Raw genomic sequence first — 21,136 nt, 5'->3', positions numbered from 1 at the left:
GCATCGTAAAAAATAGAAATTCCCTTCGCTTTTCTTTCGGGAAAGTGAAATAAAAGAAGCGATCTCACTGCGATATCAACTACACCGTTAACTCAATACCTGCCATTGTTCTTGTTTTAGTACATTACTAATATTATTATTATTATTTATTTATTTTAAAACAGATATAAAAATATGTATATAATATATAATGACTTTATATAATTGAAATTTATAATATTACCTTTTTATAAAATATATATATATTTTTTATATCTGTTTGAAAATATATAATAATAATAATGATGGTAATAATATAACAATAATGGTAGATATTTTTATAATTTTATTGATTTTTGAATTGCGATGGTTAACGCATTAAACCCCCGAAACTCCGTAAGAATTGAAGAAAAAGTGACGAAGGACAGCTAACGTCGATGGATCTTGTCCAGCAAATACAGTATTCTCTCGGTAACTGACAAAAAGACCTCTACGTTAACTGCCAAAATTCTATCTGGGGTGATTCCCCTCGGAACCATTGAGACGCTAAACATGCTCGACTTGACCGAGGGGTCAAGTGTCGATGAGACTAACACCGATGCAAGCGCAGCCAAACGATACAATGTTTTTTATCCTTTTAGTACTTATGTATGAAATCTTTATAGTCGCATTTCACTCGTTTTTTTCTGATGGGGCTGATATTGCATGTGTAGAAAGTTGAAGTCAGATATCCTGCTTGTACAGTGTTTGGCGTTATTTTAACCCTTACGTGGCCACTGGAGTACTCAATTCTATGTTTAATTATAATTTTTTTATGTTTTATGTATAACTATATAGTCATACTATATAATCATATTGCATAATCATACTGTACAGTTATACTGTTTACTATAGTCATAAATATACAATATACTAGTATACTATATAATTATACATATACATATAGTCACAGATAGATAAATATAAACGGACAAGACTCATCGATGACAACGAAAAAATGCAAGCAGAATGAGGGCCACGCATTGCTGAGGTAAAAGTGAGAGATCTTCCCATCCGGTTGACTAAGCGTTAATGTATGCCGAATGTCTCGACCCTCGGTCGTTTTTTTCTCTTGCAATCGCTACTGGTCTCTATGCCCAAAACACCAAAAAGAAATCGGTTACCTAGGATAGCTGTCACACGACTGAAATTAGTACAATTACCGAGAAAATACAGTATTCTGAAATCAACATCTCGCGCATACCTTGGGAGCTGGCGCAAGTGTCGGCCAGAGACTCGACGGACGCCAAATAAGGGTTCGCGTTGCAGGTGTTCCCCTGGTTGCTGCATCCGCTGGAGGACGTGCTGGACGCTACGGAGCTCCCCGATAGGGGTCGAGCAGCGTTTCTGCATCTTCGATTGTACCTGAGCGGCGTCAGACCGTTGCTCTCCCTCCGATAGGGTTTCTCTTCGACCGCGCGATCGGTTCGGTTCTCCTGTTGGCTCTCCAGGGGATCGTAGACCACTCTGTCCTTACGGACCTCGGTTTCGGCTTCCGTCTCCGCCGCGATCGCTTCTACCCGACTGTCGGACCTCTCTTCCAGGGTCATCGCAGGGTCCTCGTGCCGAGATACGGTCGCGTCGGGGCAGAACTGGCCCTGACAGAACACGGAGCCACGATGGGACACCAGACTCAGCCGCTTCTGCAGCACCGTGGGAAAGACCACGTGCTCATTGTAGCCGTTTCCGCGACGCGCTAGCTCGTCGAACATCCCCAGCATCTGGGGCACCAGGTCCGTACTCGACCCTGAAACACAAATCGTTTTCATAATTGCTTTTCTAATGGACATTCGAATAGAATAGGTGAGAAGCAGTCAGGTAAGTGTTACTGGCTAGCGTTCATAGCTGACGGAAAGTCATCCGGGTGTGAGGTCTCTGATTGACTCCACGAAACAATTTGAATATAATTATATTGTTGCACAATTGTTTGTGCATATACATAACTTTCGCTGTCAAAAATTAAACAAACAATTGGCAGATAATGGGTTACAGACGTCTTATTTTAGACGTTAAAACGGTGTCAAATTCGGGATGTTTTAAGCCCTCTTTAAGACGTCTGTTGTGGGATGTCTTTAAGACGTCTAGTGTCTATTCACTTCCAAAATGTCAAACGGATCCAAGACGATATTGAAAATGCCTGTGAGACGAGCTGTAGCCATGCGTTATAGTCATTAACACCTGAATTCTTTCCAGTCGGCTTTTCATCATTTCTGAAAATACCAAATTCAATATCGACTCAAGAATATCCTTCGAAGCTAAAATTGAATCAAGCATACATCGGGACCCGTTACAAAGAGTTTTGTTTTTCCACCGGCAAAGTGCTGTTTGTAATTTTTATTGGGAATATCACGTGTCGGGCGCCGCAGTCGGCGATGCAGTCTGGCTGGCAGACAGTGCGGCCGTTTACAAGGGACGACCCGCGAAACACGAAGATATTGTATAAACAAACGAGCGGGTCGATGGTTTCCGATTCCCTTCGTGGCAGACGCGAATCAACGTGCAATGAACTTGTCCGTCGCCCGCCGCAACATGTGCTCCGAGACGCTTCTGCGTTTCACGGCTACAGGACGATCCAACGACAAAAACTGTTTCCGGGATAAATACAGTGTGTCCCAAAAGTTATAAGAGGAGTTTCTGAGGTCATTTCAAGCAACTTTTTCGTTGACGAAAATGCAATCCGCGGCTTTGTTTACGAGTTATTAACGAAAAGCAATGACCAATGAGAGACATGATTGAGAGTCGATCACGCTTGCCTCTCATTGGTCGTGTCTATTTCTTAAGAACTCGTTGACGAAGCTACAGAGAAAATTTTCGTAAAGAAATAAGTTATTTCAAATTACCTCAGAAACTTACCGTTTCTCTATTTCGTGTAACTTGTGGGACACTCTGTATGCTGTACAAGGACCCACGGCAGAAGATTAGAGGAAGATCCGCAACAAGGACGAAAACGGTTCCCCGAAAGGAAGGAAGTTATTTTTTCGTTGGGCCGCGAATGCAAACACCTCCCCCTATATCGTGGAGACGCAAAGAAAGCAAAGTATATTTTTGCGGAGCAAGATTTATCGGCGTAACGATTTACCCGGTCCGGTTATTTATGTACGTATCGACGGCAGAAACCGCGGCAAGGCTGTTCTTCCGAAAGTTGTTAGCCATCTTTGAAACAGGTTTACAGCGCAGGAAGTGCTAAACTGGAACGGTTTGTTGTTCCCCTCGTTTTCTTTCGTATTCCGTCGTTTTCCGTCCTTATGTTGGCTGGGCTCGTTTGTTTTTGGAAAACTCCGGGGGAACATCGTGGCCTCGGAGTCTTCGATGAAAGCTGTCGATTGAAAACCGAACGGGAGCATGGACAGGGGTCCATACTCTCTGTAGATATTCGATCTAGAATTGCAAATATTCGTTTTCTGTAAAGTAGGGTCCCGATAGATGTCGCGATTGTCACGCTTCCGCATTAGAAACGCATAGAGAAAGGAAAGTGTTATATATAAATTGATGATCTATTTTTTCATTATGTTTATTTATCAACATGTAAGATTCGTGGAGGGGTATTTTGCTTTTTATACGTTAAAGCGTAATAAACGGTTTTCAATCGATATTACAGCAGGAACTGCTGCACAGCAGTTTCTAACCTCATTTTTATTCAAAACAAGGCAATAAAATGATAATAAGTATAATTTTGTGTATTATCTTATATTCAATAATTTTTTAGGCAAATGGTTAATCGTTATATACAGATGGATAAACTGTACACGCTACCCCATGGAGATGTAGTGAATCTGAAGAAATGTCAGCGTTGGTTCAGAAGATTTGCTACTGGCGATTATGACCTGTCGAATAAGCATCGAAATGAACGTTTAGTTCAATTCAATAATGATGCCTCAAACATCTAGTAGTGTCCGATCTAATGTTAAGTATATAGGAATTATTAACCCTCAAGGACCCCCTTCAGTCTTATTTAAAGTCACGTCCGTCAGATTTTTACAAGAAGAAGATCGAACTTTTTGAGAAACGATGACAACGAGTTGTCAATAACAACGGTGATTATATAATCGATTAAAAAATTAAAATGTCATTTAAACAAATATTGTCTACGAACGTAAAATAATAATAACTTATGAATATCCCTAATATGGATCAATGATTTTCAGTCGATCGAGTCGTTGCAGTCGTAAGATTCGAATCTCTTTCACGATTCCAAGAACGCTGATTACGGGAGTGTGGAGGAGCCCAGTCGCCTGTAGCAGTCTCTAACCAGTCACAATGTGTCCTTTGACGGTAAAAACGGCCTAAATGTCACCGTGGCCGTCGCTCCCGTCGCGGCGAAGTTCAATGCACCCGCGGCCCGAGCCAATTTCCAACTTTTCCCACGACTGGGATCGAAAAGCTGCGAGACCTCGGGTTTCCTCGTGAATCGGAGCGAGTCGTTCTCGATCGTTTCGTGTGATCTACCGAATCGATCCGATCGACGAGGACCGTGAACGCTCGGCTCTCGTGGATCACGCGACGCTCCAGCTTTAAACGCGGGAATGGAATGGGGGAGATTGGGCGAGTATCGTTTATGGTTTATGGGACGGCCAGCGAGAACGAGAGAGACGAACGGCAAAAGGCCGAACCGTGTCATCGGTTTCCAGCGTGACAGGCCGGAGGAAGCTGGTGCACGCGAGGCCGAGACGAAAGTTGGTACCGGTTCTATTATTAGCCGAGTTCCAGCCAAGTGCAACATCGCGATCGGGGAGGAACGCATATGGCCAGCAACGAGCGAAGCGGGGCCGAACGGAAAGCGGCGCTCCAACAGAGAAAGGGAGAGCCTCTCTTTCTTCCTTATCTTTTCTCTCACTTTTTCTCTTTCCCTGAGCGTGCAAGGATTTTTGCAAAAGTTCCGTAATTCCTAAGCGGGAAACCGGACGAGAACTTGCGGTACTCTACTAATTGGCTCGATAACAAAGCTGTTGCGTCGATTCCCAGTGGTATGAAAGGATTGTCGTTTTCAGCGTTCGTCGAGAACGAAGCCGGTGGCATTCGGTTATCGGACCATCGCATCGTCCCGAATCAATTTTCGTTCTGGGATGGTCTACTAACCTTGTGCCAATGGCCTCAAGGTGTCGAAAGGTGTTCACGTCGATGCTCGAAGCCATGGGATCCAGTTAAGCATCCGTGATAACGTTCTGGGAATAAACTGCCTCACGGTGCACGATCCACGATAGTTTCTCTGATCCTACACGTGGCGGATTATCGACTCGTAAATGCCGTGTAAGTGCCGAAACACTCGGGGCACACATTCTCGTCTGATCGAATCCTATCATTTATTGTTATAGTCGGCGAAGAATGGATCGTTTATTTTAAGAATAGTGTAAGTCCATTTTTTTCACAATAAATCTGCTATAGCCGGTCAAATGGCTAGTCTCATACTTATTTATTAATTACAGAGGAAATAATTTTAATATTTATGGAATAAAATTAGGCTTGCTTAAACGTTGTTAGATTTAGTCTTTTAATCCAGACAATATGTTTCGACAGGACCGTCAACTGGCCGCAACTGTGTTTCGACCCTAACATGGCAACGGCGGGATGTCGGCGCTTTCTGAGAAAAAGTGAAACCCAGCATTCGAGGCGTAACAAGATCGATGAAAATCGTTTCAGATTGGGGAGCACGCATCGAGCTCGGTGCCGTCTGCGATTCGGATTCAATGAACCGGCGGGCAGCGTGGCGCTGTGCGAGCAAAAATAGCGTACGGGAAGCCGAAAGAAAGGGAAACGTCCGTTCATTGACGAAAAGCAACGAGAGCTTGGCCGCTGAAAAGTCTCAAGAGCGGCCAGACCGCTTCAGTCTGTTTCATCCCGCTCCGTGCCGCCGGTCTCTGTATGCCGGCCACGTTGCTCTGACTCACTGGCAAGCTAGCCGACAAGGAGGAACGATCGCTAACAAAGCTCGCGATTCAAGCTCTCCTCCCTCGGCTCGGAAAGCCCGGTGGAAAGACCCGGTTCTCGCAATCACGATGGGAAACTCGCGCTTTCGATATGGAGATGCGTCTCATTTACGCGCGTTTCTATGCAACGAGCCACCTCGGCCAACACTCGTGCCGTCGCCGATACCATCGTCGATCCACCCGGGATTATAATAACACAAGCATTGTGTTCAAACGGTTATACTTCTCGCGATTCGCCGCCGGAGAGATCATTTATCGATGATGAATCGTCTGCCATGCTAGCGCGCTCCGAGAATGCGGTAACGAGCATTGTTAATTGTTTCTGATACCGGTGTATGTATACTAGCGAAAGGCTGAAATTTCACCAAGGGTGGATGGTAGAGTTTCCGCATAAAATGTTCCCCTAAACGTGAGATGCCTCGTAAATGAATAGCAGACAACATTATTAGGCTATACCGAGCCTACATTCAAGAGCATTGATTATAGATCACCCTCATTTTTTAGTATTTCGGACTCTTAACTCAACAACGTAACTGTAAAAGAAATGCAGTGCAAGAATTTAGTGACGTGGTGCTATAGTTGTGTAATGAGAAAAATAACAGTTTATATAAATTATTGTATAGAAAGAAAATAACAGGAAACTTTTTTCACATAGACGTCCAAAATATTAAGAAATTGGTGCTATAATTATGCTCTTCAGTGTAAGGTCGATCGATAGGCATTTCGTTCGATCGCGGACGACGATTGGCCAACTATTCTGGTAAACAGATCCCCCATAACTCGGCCATCGAACGAGTTACGAGCGGTGTTCCTATTTGAACTCTGACCGGCGACGCGGCGCGCTATCGCTCTGCCGTCAGAGTTTAAAATAAAATTTCCTGTCAAGTTATTTGAACCGGGTGGAAGGGGGGGGGGGGAGAGGTGGGCCAAGTACGTATGTATATAGAATCCCATGGTGAAAACCAGGCTCGGATAATGCGTACGGTTCCCGCGTAATGGAACCGTGAACGCAAGCGCATTAATACAAACCGCGTACCGGCGATTTGAATGCGTGGTAATGGCGTCGCGATTACCATCGCCGTTCGATGCAACCTTAATACGGTGCCTCCATCGGTGCCGTGGTTAAAGTAGCGCTCTCGGTCCGCAGCTAATCGAGCCTAACCCAGATCCGAATCCCGGAGCCGGGCACACGGAAAACTCCATTATAACTTCTGAAAGAGTTAACGACCTGGCGCGCTTCTAGCGCCTATCTCTTTTTCCATTGTCAGCCGGCGAACAAAGTGGAACGCGCCGAGGGTGTTGGATCGGCGTGCTAGGTTCTGGTTACGAAATCGTACGCTTTCTTCGTGCGCACAATGTCGAAAAGAATGCATTCTCCCCTCCGTTGGCCGCGTAAACGGCGTAACGACACGGCCACGTGCGGTTTGTTTTACGGTGTCCAGGTGCGAGGCACAGTCACCGAAACGGAGACGCCATTGCCGGACAGCTTGCGCCACTGCTCTCTCGCGATCGGCTATCGAACAAAAGCGAATAAATCCCGGGTTAATTTCGCTGCCGGACTAATTTTCCAAACGAGCAGCGATTCGTTCGTCACGATCCGACCACCCCAGCCGTGCAATACTTGGATGTTGTAGACGCCGGTTGTGACCGGTTTAGCTTTTAGTCGAGGCCAGGCGGAGACTGCTTGCGATTGTTGTTAGTTCGCGCAGATTTTTCGAGAGCTTTGCGAGCACCGACGGTTTTGAGATCCCGAGGCTAATTAGCGGGTTCCGATGCAAATGGGTCAACGGGCCGGCTAAACGTCTCCCGGTCACGCACGACCACCGGTTGCGACTCGCGCGGCCGTAAACTGTCTCGTTATCGACGCCGGAGCTGTTAGAGCAATCGCGAGACACCAGGCGGGTATTACTCGCCTCGAGTAATCGATCCGAGCCGAGAACTCGAAAGATCGAGTAGCTAGAAAGAATTCAGTAGCTGGAAAGAATTGAGTAGCTTGAAAGATATCGAGCGGCTCGGAAGTAAGCGTCCCGAGTATAAAGAGTTCATAATAAATGGAAAATGAAGTAGAAAATTTAATACAAAATTCAGTAGCACGTACAATATGTTTATTACATATTTTTTTATTACATACGCTACTGAATTTTATGTTAAATTTTCTACTTCATTTTCTATTCAACTTTATACTTAATTCTGCATTTATTATTACTGAATATGTTACTGTTTGTATTTAATATAACTATACGTATAATAACTGCTTAAGCTATACGATCACGGCAGCTCTCTCTTAACAATTGCAAAGAAAATAGTGCATCAGGTTAAACTCTGACCGCAGAGTTCGACTTTCGTATCTAGAAATCAGGCCCACTCGATCGTTTCACCGGGATTTTCTCGGGTTGCATGATCGAGAGACCGATTTTCCTCCGCGATGAGTATTTTGCAACGAATCGCCAGCGATTACGGCTTATGTCAGTCGGGCGAGTCGGCGCCGTGCGGTAGAAACCGCCGCCTGACGCCTCGAAAAACGTGATTTACGAGCGTCACCAGTGAAAGTAAGCTCCTCCGGGAGGTGTTAACGTTAACACAAATTACACGGGAGTCGGTGGCGCCAGCTAATGGTATAATTACCCGAGAACGCGGCGCGTTTCCCGTTCGTCGATCGTCGATCTCCTGGAAAACGATCACCGACAGGCTTTGGATCTTATCTCTTATCCGGTCGCGATCTAGGACTCGAGGCTTCGCCGGCGAATCGACCGGGATCGTCGTCCACCGGGATCGACATCCAGATCCAGATCGTGATCGAGATCGAGATCGAAATTGTTCAAGATGGCTGGCGTGAATCGGCTTGCGATCGATCGGAAACGAGGAACAACGAGTCGGAGCAGGTTTCCGGGTACATATCGGCCGGGGAGATAAGACGTTAGAACGCGGGGAGGACGTCGAGGAAACGCCCAGGGAAAGCCGGGAGATCGTATTTCCTCGGGGAGCGCAATAATCCGTCGAATGGCGAACGGCGGTCGATCGCGAGATTTGCGATCGCATTTCCGACTTCCGACGATCGACGACTAGCGGTCGATTAACCCCTTGACATACAATGACGTCTGGTAGACGTCGTTCCTTTCATCTGACATTGTAGACGTCGAAGTCTCCGAGACGTCAAGAACTGTCTCCCGCTGACACGGTACGATATACAGGGTGTCCCAAAAGTCGCGATCGAGAAGTGAGATACATTTGAATTTACCTTTACTTTCGTACAAATGTAATCCGCAGCTTTGTTTACGAGGTAATAAATGGACAATTAAGTAGAAAATTTAACAGATAATTAAATAGCTTATTGTTCACAATGATTTCAATTATGTTGAGAATTTCGTTGATTTAAAAGGAATATTTCTCCATTTTTATCTCATATCAGCATTACTTTATTAAGCTACTATGAATGAAACAATGCCTGCATTCGTATAAGTGTATTAAATATAATCAGCAATATGTTTAAATATTTAAATATTAACAAGGAAAAATAGTAACAAATAAATGAAACTTGATTCTAACTTAAAAAGAATGGAACAAGATTCGCACCTGATAACTTCAAAGTTCGAAATTAAATTTCGCATGCAAATTATTTGAATCTGCAGTGGGAGGAACTTTATTATTAATTAATTACTACTAGTTTGTATTATTTTGTAGTAACATCGGCCTTCTTATTGTGCACTGCTGGTTCGTGCAGGCGCGATTTCTAGATCCGAAAGTGGTGCCGGCGGAGGACAACGGCCCTAAGGCTCCCAGAAGTTCGTCGCGACGGAGGATGCCTTTTGTTTCTCGATCTCGGCGCTAAATGATCGTACGATCGGTTGGGCTCGCGCTGTCCCCCGGAATGCATGCATCGGAATGCGCCTGCATTTCCGGGTGCATCTCCGGGAACAGATAAGAGGCACAAAAGGCAAGCAAACGGCGACAGCCTGGAATTCCGGGGCAGAGGAGTCTCACGTTGGCTGAACGTGATCACCGTACTAGTCTCTCTCTTTCTCTCTCTCCCTATCTCTCTCTTTTACTCTCTTTCTCTCTGTTGCAGCAGATACGTGAGTCGAATGCGATCTCGTTCCTTTTCTGGTTGGTCGCCGGTTTTCTGCTTTTCCGGCATTCCCCGTGACCCGACGTGTCGTGGCGAGTCGACGCGACTCGAAGACGGTTTCAAGCAACTCGGGAGACATCCCCTATCTACGTGAGCTGGTTCGCGTTCGCGACCAGTGGATTCGCGGCTACCCATTAGCCGATACCGGAGAGAAGCTTGAACCGGTGCCAAACGCGCGCAAACTATGCCCTCCCCGTGCACATTTGTCTGCACGAGATTCAACCGGTGCCCAACCGTGGCCTAACTGCGTGGCCAGTTGTCCATGAAGTCGTACAGATGGAACAAAAACGATTCGTATGTCTGACGGACGTCTTATAAACGTCTTCGAAATGTCTTATGCTGCGAGACGTGAGGACGTCTTGACAATGTCTTCTTGGTATTTAAATCGTTTTAGAATACGTTTGAAATGTCCCTGAGATGACGTCGTTATGGTTGTGTAAAGGAGAACAGATGAATTGTATAAACAAATTATTAGAATAATAGTTAATGTATGTATAGTACCTTTGGTAATATTCTTCGGCTCAAATAGTTCAGTATTTAACTGGGGAAGCTAATCCTAATTCAATTTATTTATATAAATTTCTATAATATAGTATAATAATACTATGATAATAATATATATATATATATATAGTATGTAATTATAATTATAATACAATTCTAAATGTATATCAATAAATTGATTTAAGATTAGGTTTCAGAGTCAATACTTGTCTGTTGGAGCCGCAGAATATTGTTCAAGGTATTGTACACGCATACAGTATAAAAATAACGCGCACACCAACTATTTAATTATTTATCATCAAATTTGCAAGTTATTACATTGTTTAACTGAATATAGGAATCGACTAACATCGCAAATAACAAATATATTTATACAAAATCTCTTTCTGTTCCAGTCATAAATTGGGAAAAAGTATTTGACAGTTAACGGGTTAAAGAACAAAGGCTTGCCAAGGAACGGCTACCAAGCAGTCTCGATTAAATCGGACAGATAAAAGGCCCGGGAGTCGACACTCGAGTCGAACTGGGTCGCGATAACGTCGGAAACGAGAGCTGGAAACGAACCTTTCGATCTCGATCGACGCAACGGTGGCGAATATGCAATCGATAGCCGAATCGATGGCCTCGATTAGACTTCTCCGACAATTCCAGAGACGAGAGGACAGCGAGCGAGGAGGTTTCGAAACTTCGGAGCGCACGGATCATCGAACGATTAGGTCGCTCTTTTCCATTAAAGTATAGAAAACTCAATAATTGCGACGCTCGTGTGCACGAGAACTGCAGCCAATTGCGGTCGAGCGGTATCTCAAGGATTAATCTTGATTGTCAGAATAATCCAGCCGGGCTGGAGGTGACGATATTACGTTAGCGTCTAACCAGCCAAGTCCCATGAAAAATGCTTGGCATTCGACCGGTAGAATCTCGGGCTCGCTTTTTCTCCGCCGCGTGGATCGATAAGACGAGACCCGTCTTTCCCGAGTATTTTTAGAAAAGGATTAAGAGCAGCCTGCTACCGAAGTGAAAGATCTGACCGAAGATCGATGCCCGTTTATCGGGCCGAGGGAGGATCGAAGTGGATCGTCGAAATTTCGAGTTTTCTTGAAGCGTTATAGACGAGACTATGTTTCGAAAATATAATAGAGCATCTGTCCCAATTATTACAACTGTAAGCGAATTTATACTTTGTCAAAGCTCTTATCAAACGCTAGAAATTTTATTCAATGTACTAAAACTATATTTCGATTTTTCAGGTGTTTCGTTGTCCGAAGTTTTGGACAACAATTGATCCCAAGCGAACAATCGATCGACAAGATCCGTCGTCCAAGCAGCCTATCGATTCCAATGACGTTCGCTCAACGAATTCAATTGCATAACCATCCTCGGACTCCATCGATAATCTACAATTAAATTATTTATCTTACGTAAATACAAAGGCGGAGAACCTCGAGGACGACCGAGGGGAAGATAGCTTTTATTGGCCTGCGGATTTATGCGCTCGCGATTGCAAGCGGTATTTGTTCGCGGTACTAATTCAGCCGCCGATTCCAGGAGGCAATACAAATGAAAAAGCGACCGATCGTCGATCGCAATTTATTCGCTGTCTTTATATGCGGTTTAGTTACGGCGATCGGAGCCGTTTTCGCGGCGCGTGTACCGCGAGACTCCGCCGATCGAGTCCCACGATTGGCCGTAGATCCGCGAGATCCGGCGTCTGCCGCGATAACGCGATTCGATTTGGCGACCGAACAGGTGACAAGCAAACAAGCGGATAACCTCGGCGTGTCCGCGAGATAACAGGCTACGACGCGTTTCTGCGAACTAAACGGCTAATCTCGATACGAGAATTACGTCCCGATTGTTATTCAATTACGCCTTCGCTGAAATATCGCTGCGATTCGATGACAAAGCTGTGGTTTACTTATTAGTGGCGAAAAATGGATTCCATGAAGGGAACAAGGTTGAACGATCGGCGTTCGATTCGACGAGTATTAATCACTGTGGTCGGAGGAAGCACGGTAATCACGGTCTTCCCACTAAAGACTGATTACTCGGCAACTATTCGAGTGAATCATTTCGTCGGCGCGACGCATAGTTTGGAGAATCCATTGATAAGTTAACTCTTGTACCGTTGGAAATATTGCAGTGATGTTTTCGCTAGAGATAAAAGAAGTACACTCGTTTTTAGATATTAATAATGAAATATATTTTGCATTTGGTGAACGAAAAATTTCAATGAATTTTCGGTTTAGAAGGGAATGGTTTAAATGTTACTACATAAATTATTTTTTGCTTTATAAATGAATATTTTATATTTATATTTGATATGCGTAGCGTTTTATAAAATATAGTTTGTGAAGTACCCGCGAACGAGCGCAACACGTGAGCGACGCATGGCGCGGTCAACTTTAAACAATTGTAACTTTCAAATTGGTCTCTATAGGAATACGAGCTTTTCATACTTATTAAAAGCAAGCTGTATAGAAAATATTCTTCTTTGTTAGAAGACGGAGACTATTGTAGTTCAAAAGTTATCCTCTGTCAAATATAGGGAACTTGCGTGGACCGCTCTATATATCACTGAATTCTCCAAAGCGGAGCACTGTGCGCGCCGCGCCGTTTTCCTATACTCTCGTCTGCCGATCTCGCCACTACATCAATAATTATTCGAGCACACAGATTCGTCTGGTGGACACTCTGCCGCTCCACTTCGAGCCTGTTCGATCTGTCAACGGTACAACTACCAGACCGCCGTCCACAGCTCCCTCCCAAACAACCACTTCAAACAGCGAGACGCGAACTTTGTCAGCGTCTCAGTCACTCCGAGACCGAACGAACTCTTGCAACAGTTTCCCATGATCATCGAGGTCGGCTCTCCCGAAACCGAGGTTCCCGGAAAAGCGAAAGAAGAAGTCGTCCACTCACCGGCGCCGCCGCGTCGCACGGCTCAAACGTCTGCAGCGGCTTGCACATGCACCGCCGGTCGGATCGATCCCACGACGAGCACTAACGCCGCCTCGTCCTGCGAGGGACCGATTGATTGAAGCAACGAGGCTCAATGATCACATCCGTCGCGATCACTCCGTCCATCGATCCACGTTTCGCGGAAAAGATCGCGCGGATCGTACTCGAAGGATCGACGTCTAGCCGCGGAACAGTTTCTCCTCTCCGATCGACGCGAATCCGAGGAAAAGACGCTCGCTTACGCGCTCGTTGTACTGTCGCGAGGAAACCGAGAGAAGCAGGTAGAGCGTAGCCTTCGCTGCTCGAGCAACAGGTAGACACTGGGGAGAGAGGCGAAGATGGGAATGGAGCGAGTGGCACACTCGGATAGACGGATCCGAATGCCGACGAACGCCGTTCGGGTTAAAGCGACGCTCACAATCGGGTCGGCGTGCCGACGAATCGAGAGCATCGAGGAAAACCGAGTGTGTCATCCTACGCCAGATTCCAGAATGCTTCGTCGCATTCGGAGATACTCTGCGATCGCTTTCTTCCGGTACGGTATTTCCTACGTAATAACTGAAAAGAGAACGATTCTCTCGAATTCGATTGGTGCGGTAGTGTATGATTAACCCTTTTAGTGTCGAACGACGATGTGACAATTTCTCACGGTGGAAATTGATCGAGAAATTATTTGGAAGCGTTCATTGATTTATGTGAAATTTTATAACAGTTTGCTTAAGGATTTAATTGTATGATGGTGTCCTTATTTATATAATATAATGTAATTTAGTACAGTATAGCATAATATAATGTAATATAGTACATAGTATATATGAATATATTGTGGGATAGAATAGCATAGCATAGTATAAGTATATTATAGCATAGAGTAGCATGGCATAGTATAGTATAAGTATATTTTAGCATAGCATAGTATAGTACAGTATAATATAACCTAACATTATATACATATTCTGTGACGTTAGCCCAGAAAAGTTTAATAAACTATAATAAACATTTTCTCCATTAAAACGACTATCATAACTAATAAAATTTACAATATAATATCTTCTCCATGCTATGAGCTTTGTAAACTACCATAGAGACCGACGATTGTAACATAACCGAGACTAGACGCATGGAAAAACCGAGGATTGTTGCTAAAGTCGGCTGCGCGTGGAGCTACGAATTAAGCGTACCTGTATGTAAATTAATGAGAATTCGCCGCGGTTGAATAGAATTGTCGGAGCTTGCGTAAAGTCGTTTAGTATTACTCGAAATTACGGGTAGTAGAACCGTAATGGAGTCAGTCGACGCGTTACGCAACTTTGCGATTCCCCCCCCGGGCTTTGCGTAAATCTATGCAGAATTTGGCAAGCTGATCGAGGCGGCACCGGGATTACCGAGCCCCAGAATTTCGCGACATTCGCGACGCTCGACCAGGAACTCTCGGTCCGAGTTGAATCCTGTTTATGGGTCCTGTTTAAACATTCAACCGGTGTAATCGCAGTTGCATAAAACGAGAGGATCGCGCGACGCGAGCCGACCGCGTAACAAGGTTAACAAATCGTGACGGAGAGGATGTCGCCGAGGATCGGCTCCGGTTACGATAATCGGGCAATTTGTCGGAGACGCGCAGTGATTCGATCTTACGGGTATGTATGTACTTGGTAGCAAAATCGTGTCTTTCAAACGAATTCATTGTCGACCTGAGTACTTTAATTATTTTTTAAAGAGGATGAATCGATTTGTATAGAAGTAATATATAGGTTATATTAAGCAAGTCTAATGATTTTGGTTCTTCTTTGTTGAATAATTAGGTATTTTGCTAATACTTAGAATTGTAATTTGTTAGTGATATTATAGGAAATGGATCCACTAATGAAAAGAATGCTTGATATTGGTTCAAAAAATATCGAACAAAGGTTATTAAGGAAAAAGAATGTAATAACCAAAATGATATTATGAAATACTTTGATTTATTTACTAACTCTAAAAATGAAGATTATTTACAAAAAAGACATACATGATTTGCCCAATCATTGAAAGTCGTAGGATGCCGATGGAAGTTATTTCGCTCGAATATAGTAAATATATTTTTATTTAATATTTTATTTATTTTCTTAAATATTATTCTTAATTCAACGACTGCTTTATAGTTTGATGTCGAACATGCGAGGGATTCGCGTAAAGAGAGGGTCCCGTTAGCGGCTCGAGGGTTCGAAGAGGAACGCCGCGGTCCAGGGTCATCGTTCCGCCGATGTGAATGAAGCCGTACTCGATGGGCCGATGGTGGGGGGTTCAATCATCGCAATGAATTACAACGAGCCAGTCACCGAGAGTGACTCACTACGGTGCTCTAGCTGCAGCGGTGGCCGATCAGTCCGTTCTTTTTTCTCTGGTTTTTGTTCCTCGGGCATCGGGTCTCTCTCTCCCCTCCGAGCCCCGGGCGTCGGACTTCGAGAGCTCGGTGCCCGCTCACGGCCGAGGAATTCGAGACGCGGAGGAAAAAGAGCGGCGTCCTTCTCCGGAGCCCTACGAACGTGCAACCTTAACCCTCTTAGTGCGGAACAACGATATATCGTTGTTGGCTGCTCGCGAGGAAATATTGCGAAAGCGCGAAAAACCTAAAAAGTTGTCAGGTTATGTCGGGTTAAGTCTAGATCTAAAATGATCAATAGCCAAGTGACGAAAATTCGTCATTTGTATATTATATAAAATAATTGATTCTTGTTCCTTTAATTCTAAATGAATTAAATTCTAATTTTTACCAAGCAGAGATCATTTTAACCCCTTGAACTATAATAATAATAAAGATTTCATGCATGATCTAGTAAATATGAATATTATTAATTTATTTCAAATCGAATTCAAATTTAATTCTTCTGTTATCAAAGTACAGAAATGAAAGCGAAAGACAGTACTAAAGATAAGAATTGTCTAGTCATATTAAATAAAGTATTAAGAACGAATAAATGCTAATTAAAAGGTTAAGCATCGATGAACGACGCTCGTGCATCACTGGAACACGCGATGCACTATCCGCGATGCTATCGTCGGAAAAACTCTAACGAACTCCTGTGCTCCTAATCGACTCTCCGTCGAGCGATCGACGAAATTTCGTCCTTCTTTCCTAGATAAAGGGTTGAAGTCCATTCTCGTCAACTCTCGGCTAATCGCTGTAAGTGTTTAACTGCAGTATTTAACCTATAATTGATCAGTAAGCGTTTACGTGACTTAATAATATTTATTAAATGTTTATATATTCTTGAATTATTCTAAATTATATTGTTATATTATTATCATTATATCGTCATTATTATTATTGTTGTTGTTATTATATTTTGAATTATATTTAGAATTATTTTATACGTGATTTTATTTGATCTTTTTCTTCATTTTAATGATTTATGATAAGTTTACATATTACATATTAAGTAATTACATATTAATAAGATATTTTCATTCAAGTTATGCTACTTCGTTTAAAGATCCGCTGCATATTCATCGCACCCGGATCTTATGCAACAATGACAATATTTCCGAGTTTGCCTCTGCTTTTTATTTGGACCGTTTTTACAAATATAGTACGAGCCTACGACTTTCTTCCTTCCTTCTTCATATGGTGATTGTAAGTTACATATAGGGAGCACCTTATTTAGCATACTTTCTATCGCCAATTTCGACGAAGTATTGTTCATAACGTTAGAGTTTAAAAATAGGGTTTGAATTGTTAGGATATAAAATTTTACAATATTGTTGGCGCAAGAATAGATGACGACTATTTGTCTTTTTTATGCAGTTAATTAATAATTGGAGTAAATAGGTATATAGATATATATGGTTGACATAACCTAGATATATTTTTCACTTGAATTGATTAAGACAGTATGTTTCATACTATCGAAGAGGAAAATTATGAATGTGGACAAAATTATAAATTGAAGAAAATATCTATTATATGTATATAAATATTAATAATATAATATTATATACGATATATATAAATAATGTAGTATTATATATAATATATATAAATAATGTAATATTATATATAATAATATATACAAAAAGTAAAAAGTAGAATGTAAAAAGTAAAATTGCCAAACAGCAGTAAAAACCTTCGTTGCCTCCATAAGGATTAAAATCACTTTATTCACAGTGTTACCACAATTGTATGGCCACCATGTGAATTAACAACGTTACAGCTCCCTACGGTAGCCATCCGGAAGAACCATTTTCCAAATAAATCGGCTTCCGGCGAACTCTGCTCTCAATCGTAAGACTTTCACGCGGCGGAATGGCATAGCGAGTTGCCATCATCAGAGGCTCCCATGAGCGTAAGAATGCACACACGAGCTGCCGCATCCACGTCGCGTCTCGCGCGTGCAGACCCCATGCAACACACGTGTTCCGCAGAAATAATTAGTAATTGCGAGCGCGCGGCACGCTTCCACCGGCGGATTATCTCCATGAAAGTTCATTTCTATGAATCGGTCTCGAAAGTGCATCCTGTTGACCCATTCCTGCGACGATTATCCCTGTGGTTACCACCAAAAGGTAATAAACATTATAAACATGTTAAAACAAATCAACACAGCCATCCCTCAAACCCAGTAATGTTAAGCTTTACCGACCGGTAACCTATAAATCGGCTCCTTATAGGTTAACCAATAATTTGTTATGTATTATTCAAGTCAATACTATATTAGATACTTTTCGTGATGAATAAAATAAGTGAAATAAATGAAATAAATATTGTTCAATGCTAATGTTATGAAAATTAAAATATGTTAGTACATTTAATTACTCTATAATGGCATAAATGGTCAGTACAGTGTTAATATAGTAGCGCCATTTTTCCAATTAGCCAAAACCTAATTTTTGGCCGCACCAATCAAAAATAAATCATCGTCACCCACCCTTACTGACCTAACTAAATTTTAAGCAAGCGTTAGTCTAAATCATAGCACCGACTAGGTTAGGATCAAGTTTACAACAGCTAACACGGCCGTTGAGCTGTAAGATGTAACATATCATATATTTCTTTTAATCATTTTGCAACATTAAATTCGTATACCACAGGCTCCAAATAAAACTATGTTTAACCCCTTGCAGTACTGTTATCTTCGCAGTTACAACGATTAAATAATTTTCGATTGGAATAATTTCTTTGGAGGAGAAATAAAATTAATATTTATAGTGTGCTTGCAATTATTTCAGCGCTTAAATATTAGTGGCGAAAAGACAGAATTTGATTTCGACTTGAAAAGACGAAATAACATCCTTACTTAAATAGGTTATTGTTAGAAATCGTAATAATAAAAATAAAAATTCCTGCGGCGTCCTCGAATCCTGGGGCCCTAGGGCCCGGCTTTTGGGACGCCTGAGCTTGTGGCAGCTTATTCGTTGTCACAGAGAAAGAGAGAGAGAGAGAGAGAGAGAGAGAGAGAGAGAAATAGGGAGACGAATCGGGCGGTTCGCTTATTTTCCCTCGTGACATCGCGGGGCGCCGGGTCTCGGTTTAAATATAATTTTCTTATCGGTGGGTGGGGGGGGGGGGGGGCGGTGAAAGGTATGAATAAAACATGCACGCGCGGAGTGCATCGACTCGCATCAATCTCTCGGGCCAGGCCGTGGAACTTCCGTGCAGGGAATAATTGGCACGGTATGCGAGCGGGAGAGCGTTCCTTTGAAAAAGAAACTAGACGCCCCTCGCGCTCCTCTCTCTCCCTCTCTCTCTCTCTCTTTCTCTCTCTCTCTCGGCGAGTCCAAGTGCCCTGTCGAAGACACTCGAAACCTGCTTCTCGCCGCTTCATTCCGCTTCGTTCCGCGGCGCGCCGTGAAACCTGACTTTTCACGGCTGTTCCCGCCTCCAGGTAAATTCTGGCCTCGAGCCGGGCGCATCCTCGAACGGCCGGAACAGTGACACGCCCGGGACAAGCTCCGTTACAGACGATTGGGATCTCGAGAGAGCCACGGGAACGCCCGTGGATCCTCGCAAGAGAGGATCATCTGCCCTCGATTACCATTGCCGCGACGATTATTTGGAGCGTCGTCGAATCGTTGGAAAGAGTAGGGTTTTTATGAATGTCAAGAGGTGGGAGTTGAAAGGGTATTTCTGGCTTAGACGAGATAAGATCTTTTGAGCCTTGTGATTTGTATTGGTATTTGAAATTTCAGCGGGAATGTCGGAAGATGATTGTTTCGGGTAATGCTGATGAGATTTTGATGATTTAGCTTTAGATAATACATGGGATTTGACTACTTGGGTACAATATATCATTACATTTAGCTTAAAATGACGATTATCAGCCGCCTCGCGCCAACGAAGCACGCTTTTCATTGGTCAACGTTTTTCGTTAATAACTCGTAAACAATGCCTCGTAGAAAACTTCTGCAAAGGAAAAAGTTGCTTAAAATAACCCCAAGCATCTCCCACATCCAAGTCGTTAGACATTTTCGAAACTTACAGCGCTAAATAGTTACTAAAAATTCCATATGTCACCTAAAGCTGAAACGTCGTTTTCAGCGATATCTCGTCATCATCGTCGAATACAATCGACTTTCCAAAGAACTCCGAAATGCTCAAAGATGAAAGTGGTGCTATAGCGATGATGAAGGTGCTATAGTTACACTCTTTACCGTAATTTCGTCGTTCTCGCGCGAGAACGCTCGAGGGCGATCCGGCGAACTTTTGCGTCAACGTCGGTTAAGGACCGTTGGTATTCAATCAAGGGGGCGAGACGTTTATGGCCGTTCGAGAGCTCGAGATTTCACACGGCGAACGGACAAGAAAAGAAAATCGGGGGAGGGCCCCGCGCGTGAACGTTACGCGGCCACGGTAGTTCCCCCCCGGGTAACTAATAAACGCGTCTCGTTCTCGCGCCGGTTTACTGTTATTTACGAGGATTATTTAACGCCGCGCGGCCGAGCGGACACGAAACTATAATTTCGCGTCGTTTAAGCGGCGCTCACGGCGGAGGCGTGCTCGCTCTCGATATTCCGTTCGCGTGAAAATGCCCCGGACACGCTTTATTTAGAACCGTGCCGGGATACGTATACTTTCCACCGTTGGTTATCCGTCGCTGGAACGACACCCGTTATCGCGCCTCCGCGATCCCTGACCACGTACACGCGGGCCCAATTATTACGCCCTGGTCGAGCACTCCGGGTGTTTCCGTTACCAACAACAGCTATAGCTGTTTCACGGACATCTCTTAACTCCTTGCTGTACCATTTTCTTTGCAATTAATTTGGTTGGAATCTTTTCGATCGCGCTAATTTCTTGGAAGAAAAAAGAATTTTATATTTATTCTGCGCTTACATCTACTTGAATATTTTAATATTGGCGACCAGAGAATAGAATTTTATTCCTACTTGACGGAACGGATAAACATTCATACTTAACAGCTTTAACTATTAGACAGCTCAACAGCTCGACATTATTACGAGTCTGACTCGTTAAAGTACGGTAAGGGGTTAAGAACGTAAACGTTCGCAAAGTTTCTTTTAGCGATTTTAATTTTTCCCGTGACGCACACATTGAATCTTCTTCGGATACGAGGAGAAAGAAAGTTTTCGAACCAGTTACCGGGTGCCTGTAATCTTCGAAGATCAT

The 21,136-nt window shown here is 43.4% G+C and overlaps 2 protein-coding genes across 4 annotated transcripts in view; one reads left to right on the top strand and one right to left on the bottom strand.

Moving 5' to 3' along the window:
* Positions 1-11,761, top strand: part of Hppy (MAP4K3-like protein hppy) — a 34,299-nt gene extending 22,538 nt beyond the window's left edge. The window contains exon 20 of one of the 2 annotated variants that reach the window (XM_078181719.1): positions 10,968-11,761. The gene's annotated coding sequence lies outside the window, so the exon portion shown is untranslated. Of the gene's footprint in view, positions 1-3,724; positions 3,743-10,967 lie in introns of those variants that run through there. The other variant, XM_078181720.1, reaches the window with a different exon arrangement.
* Gefmeso (Guanine nucleotide exchange factor in mesoderm) overlaps positions 1-21,136 on the bottom strand; it is a 62,980-nt gene that overhangs the window by 7,491 nt on the left and 34,353 nt on the right. The window contains exons 1-2 of one of the 2 annotated variants that reach the window (XM_078181715.1): positions 13,495-13,839; positions 1,223-1,765 (exon numbers count right to left, since the gene is read on the bottom strand). In XM_078181715.1, coding sequence (XP_078037841.1) covers positions 1,223-1,739 — 517 coding nt within the window. In that variant the 5' untranslated portion in view covers positions 1,740-1,765; positions 13,495-13,839. Of the gene's footprint in view, positions 1-1,222; positions 1,766-13,494; positions 13,840-21,136 lie in introns of those variants that run through there. The other variant, XM_078181714.1, reaches the window with a different exon arrangement.

The sequence above is a fragment of the Augochlora pura genome, chromosome 5 (assembly GCF_028453695.1).
Source record: "Augochlora pura isolate Apur16 chromosome 5, APUR_v2.2.1, whole genome shotgun sequence".
In the NCBI taxonomy this organism is placed as follows: Eukaryota; Metazoa; Arthropoda; class Insecta; order Hymenoptera; family Halictidae; genus Augochlora; species Augochlora pura.
Note: the sequence above shows the minus strand (reverse complement) of the source record. Positions and strands in the feature narration are given on the sequence as shown.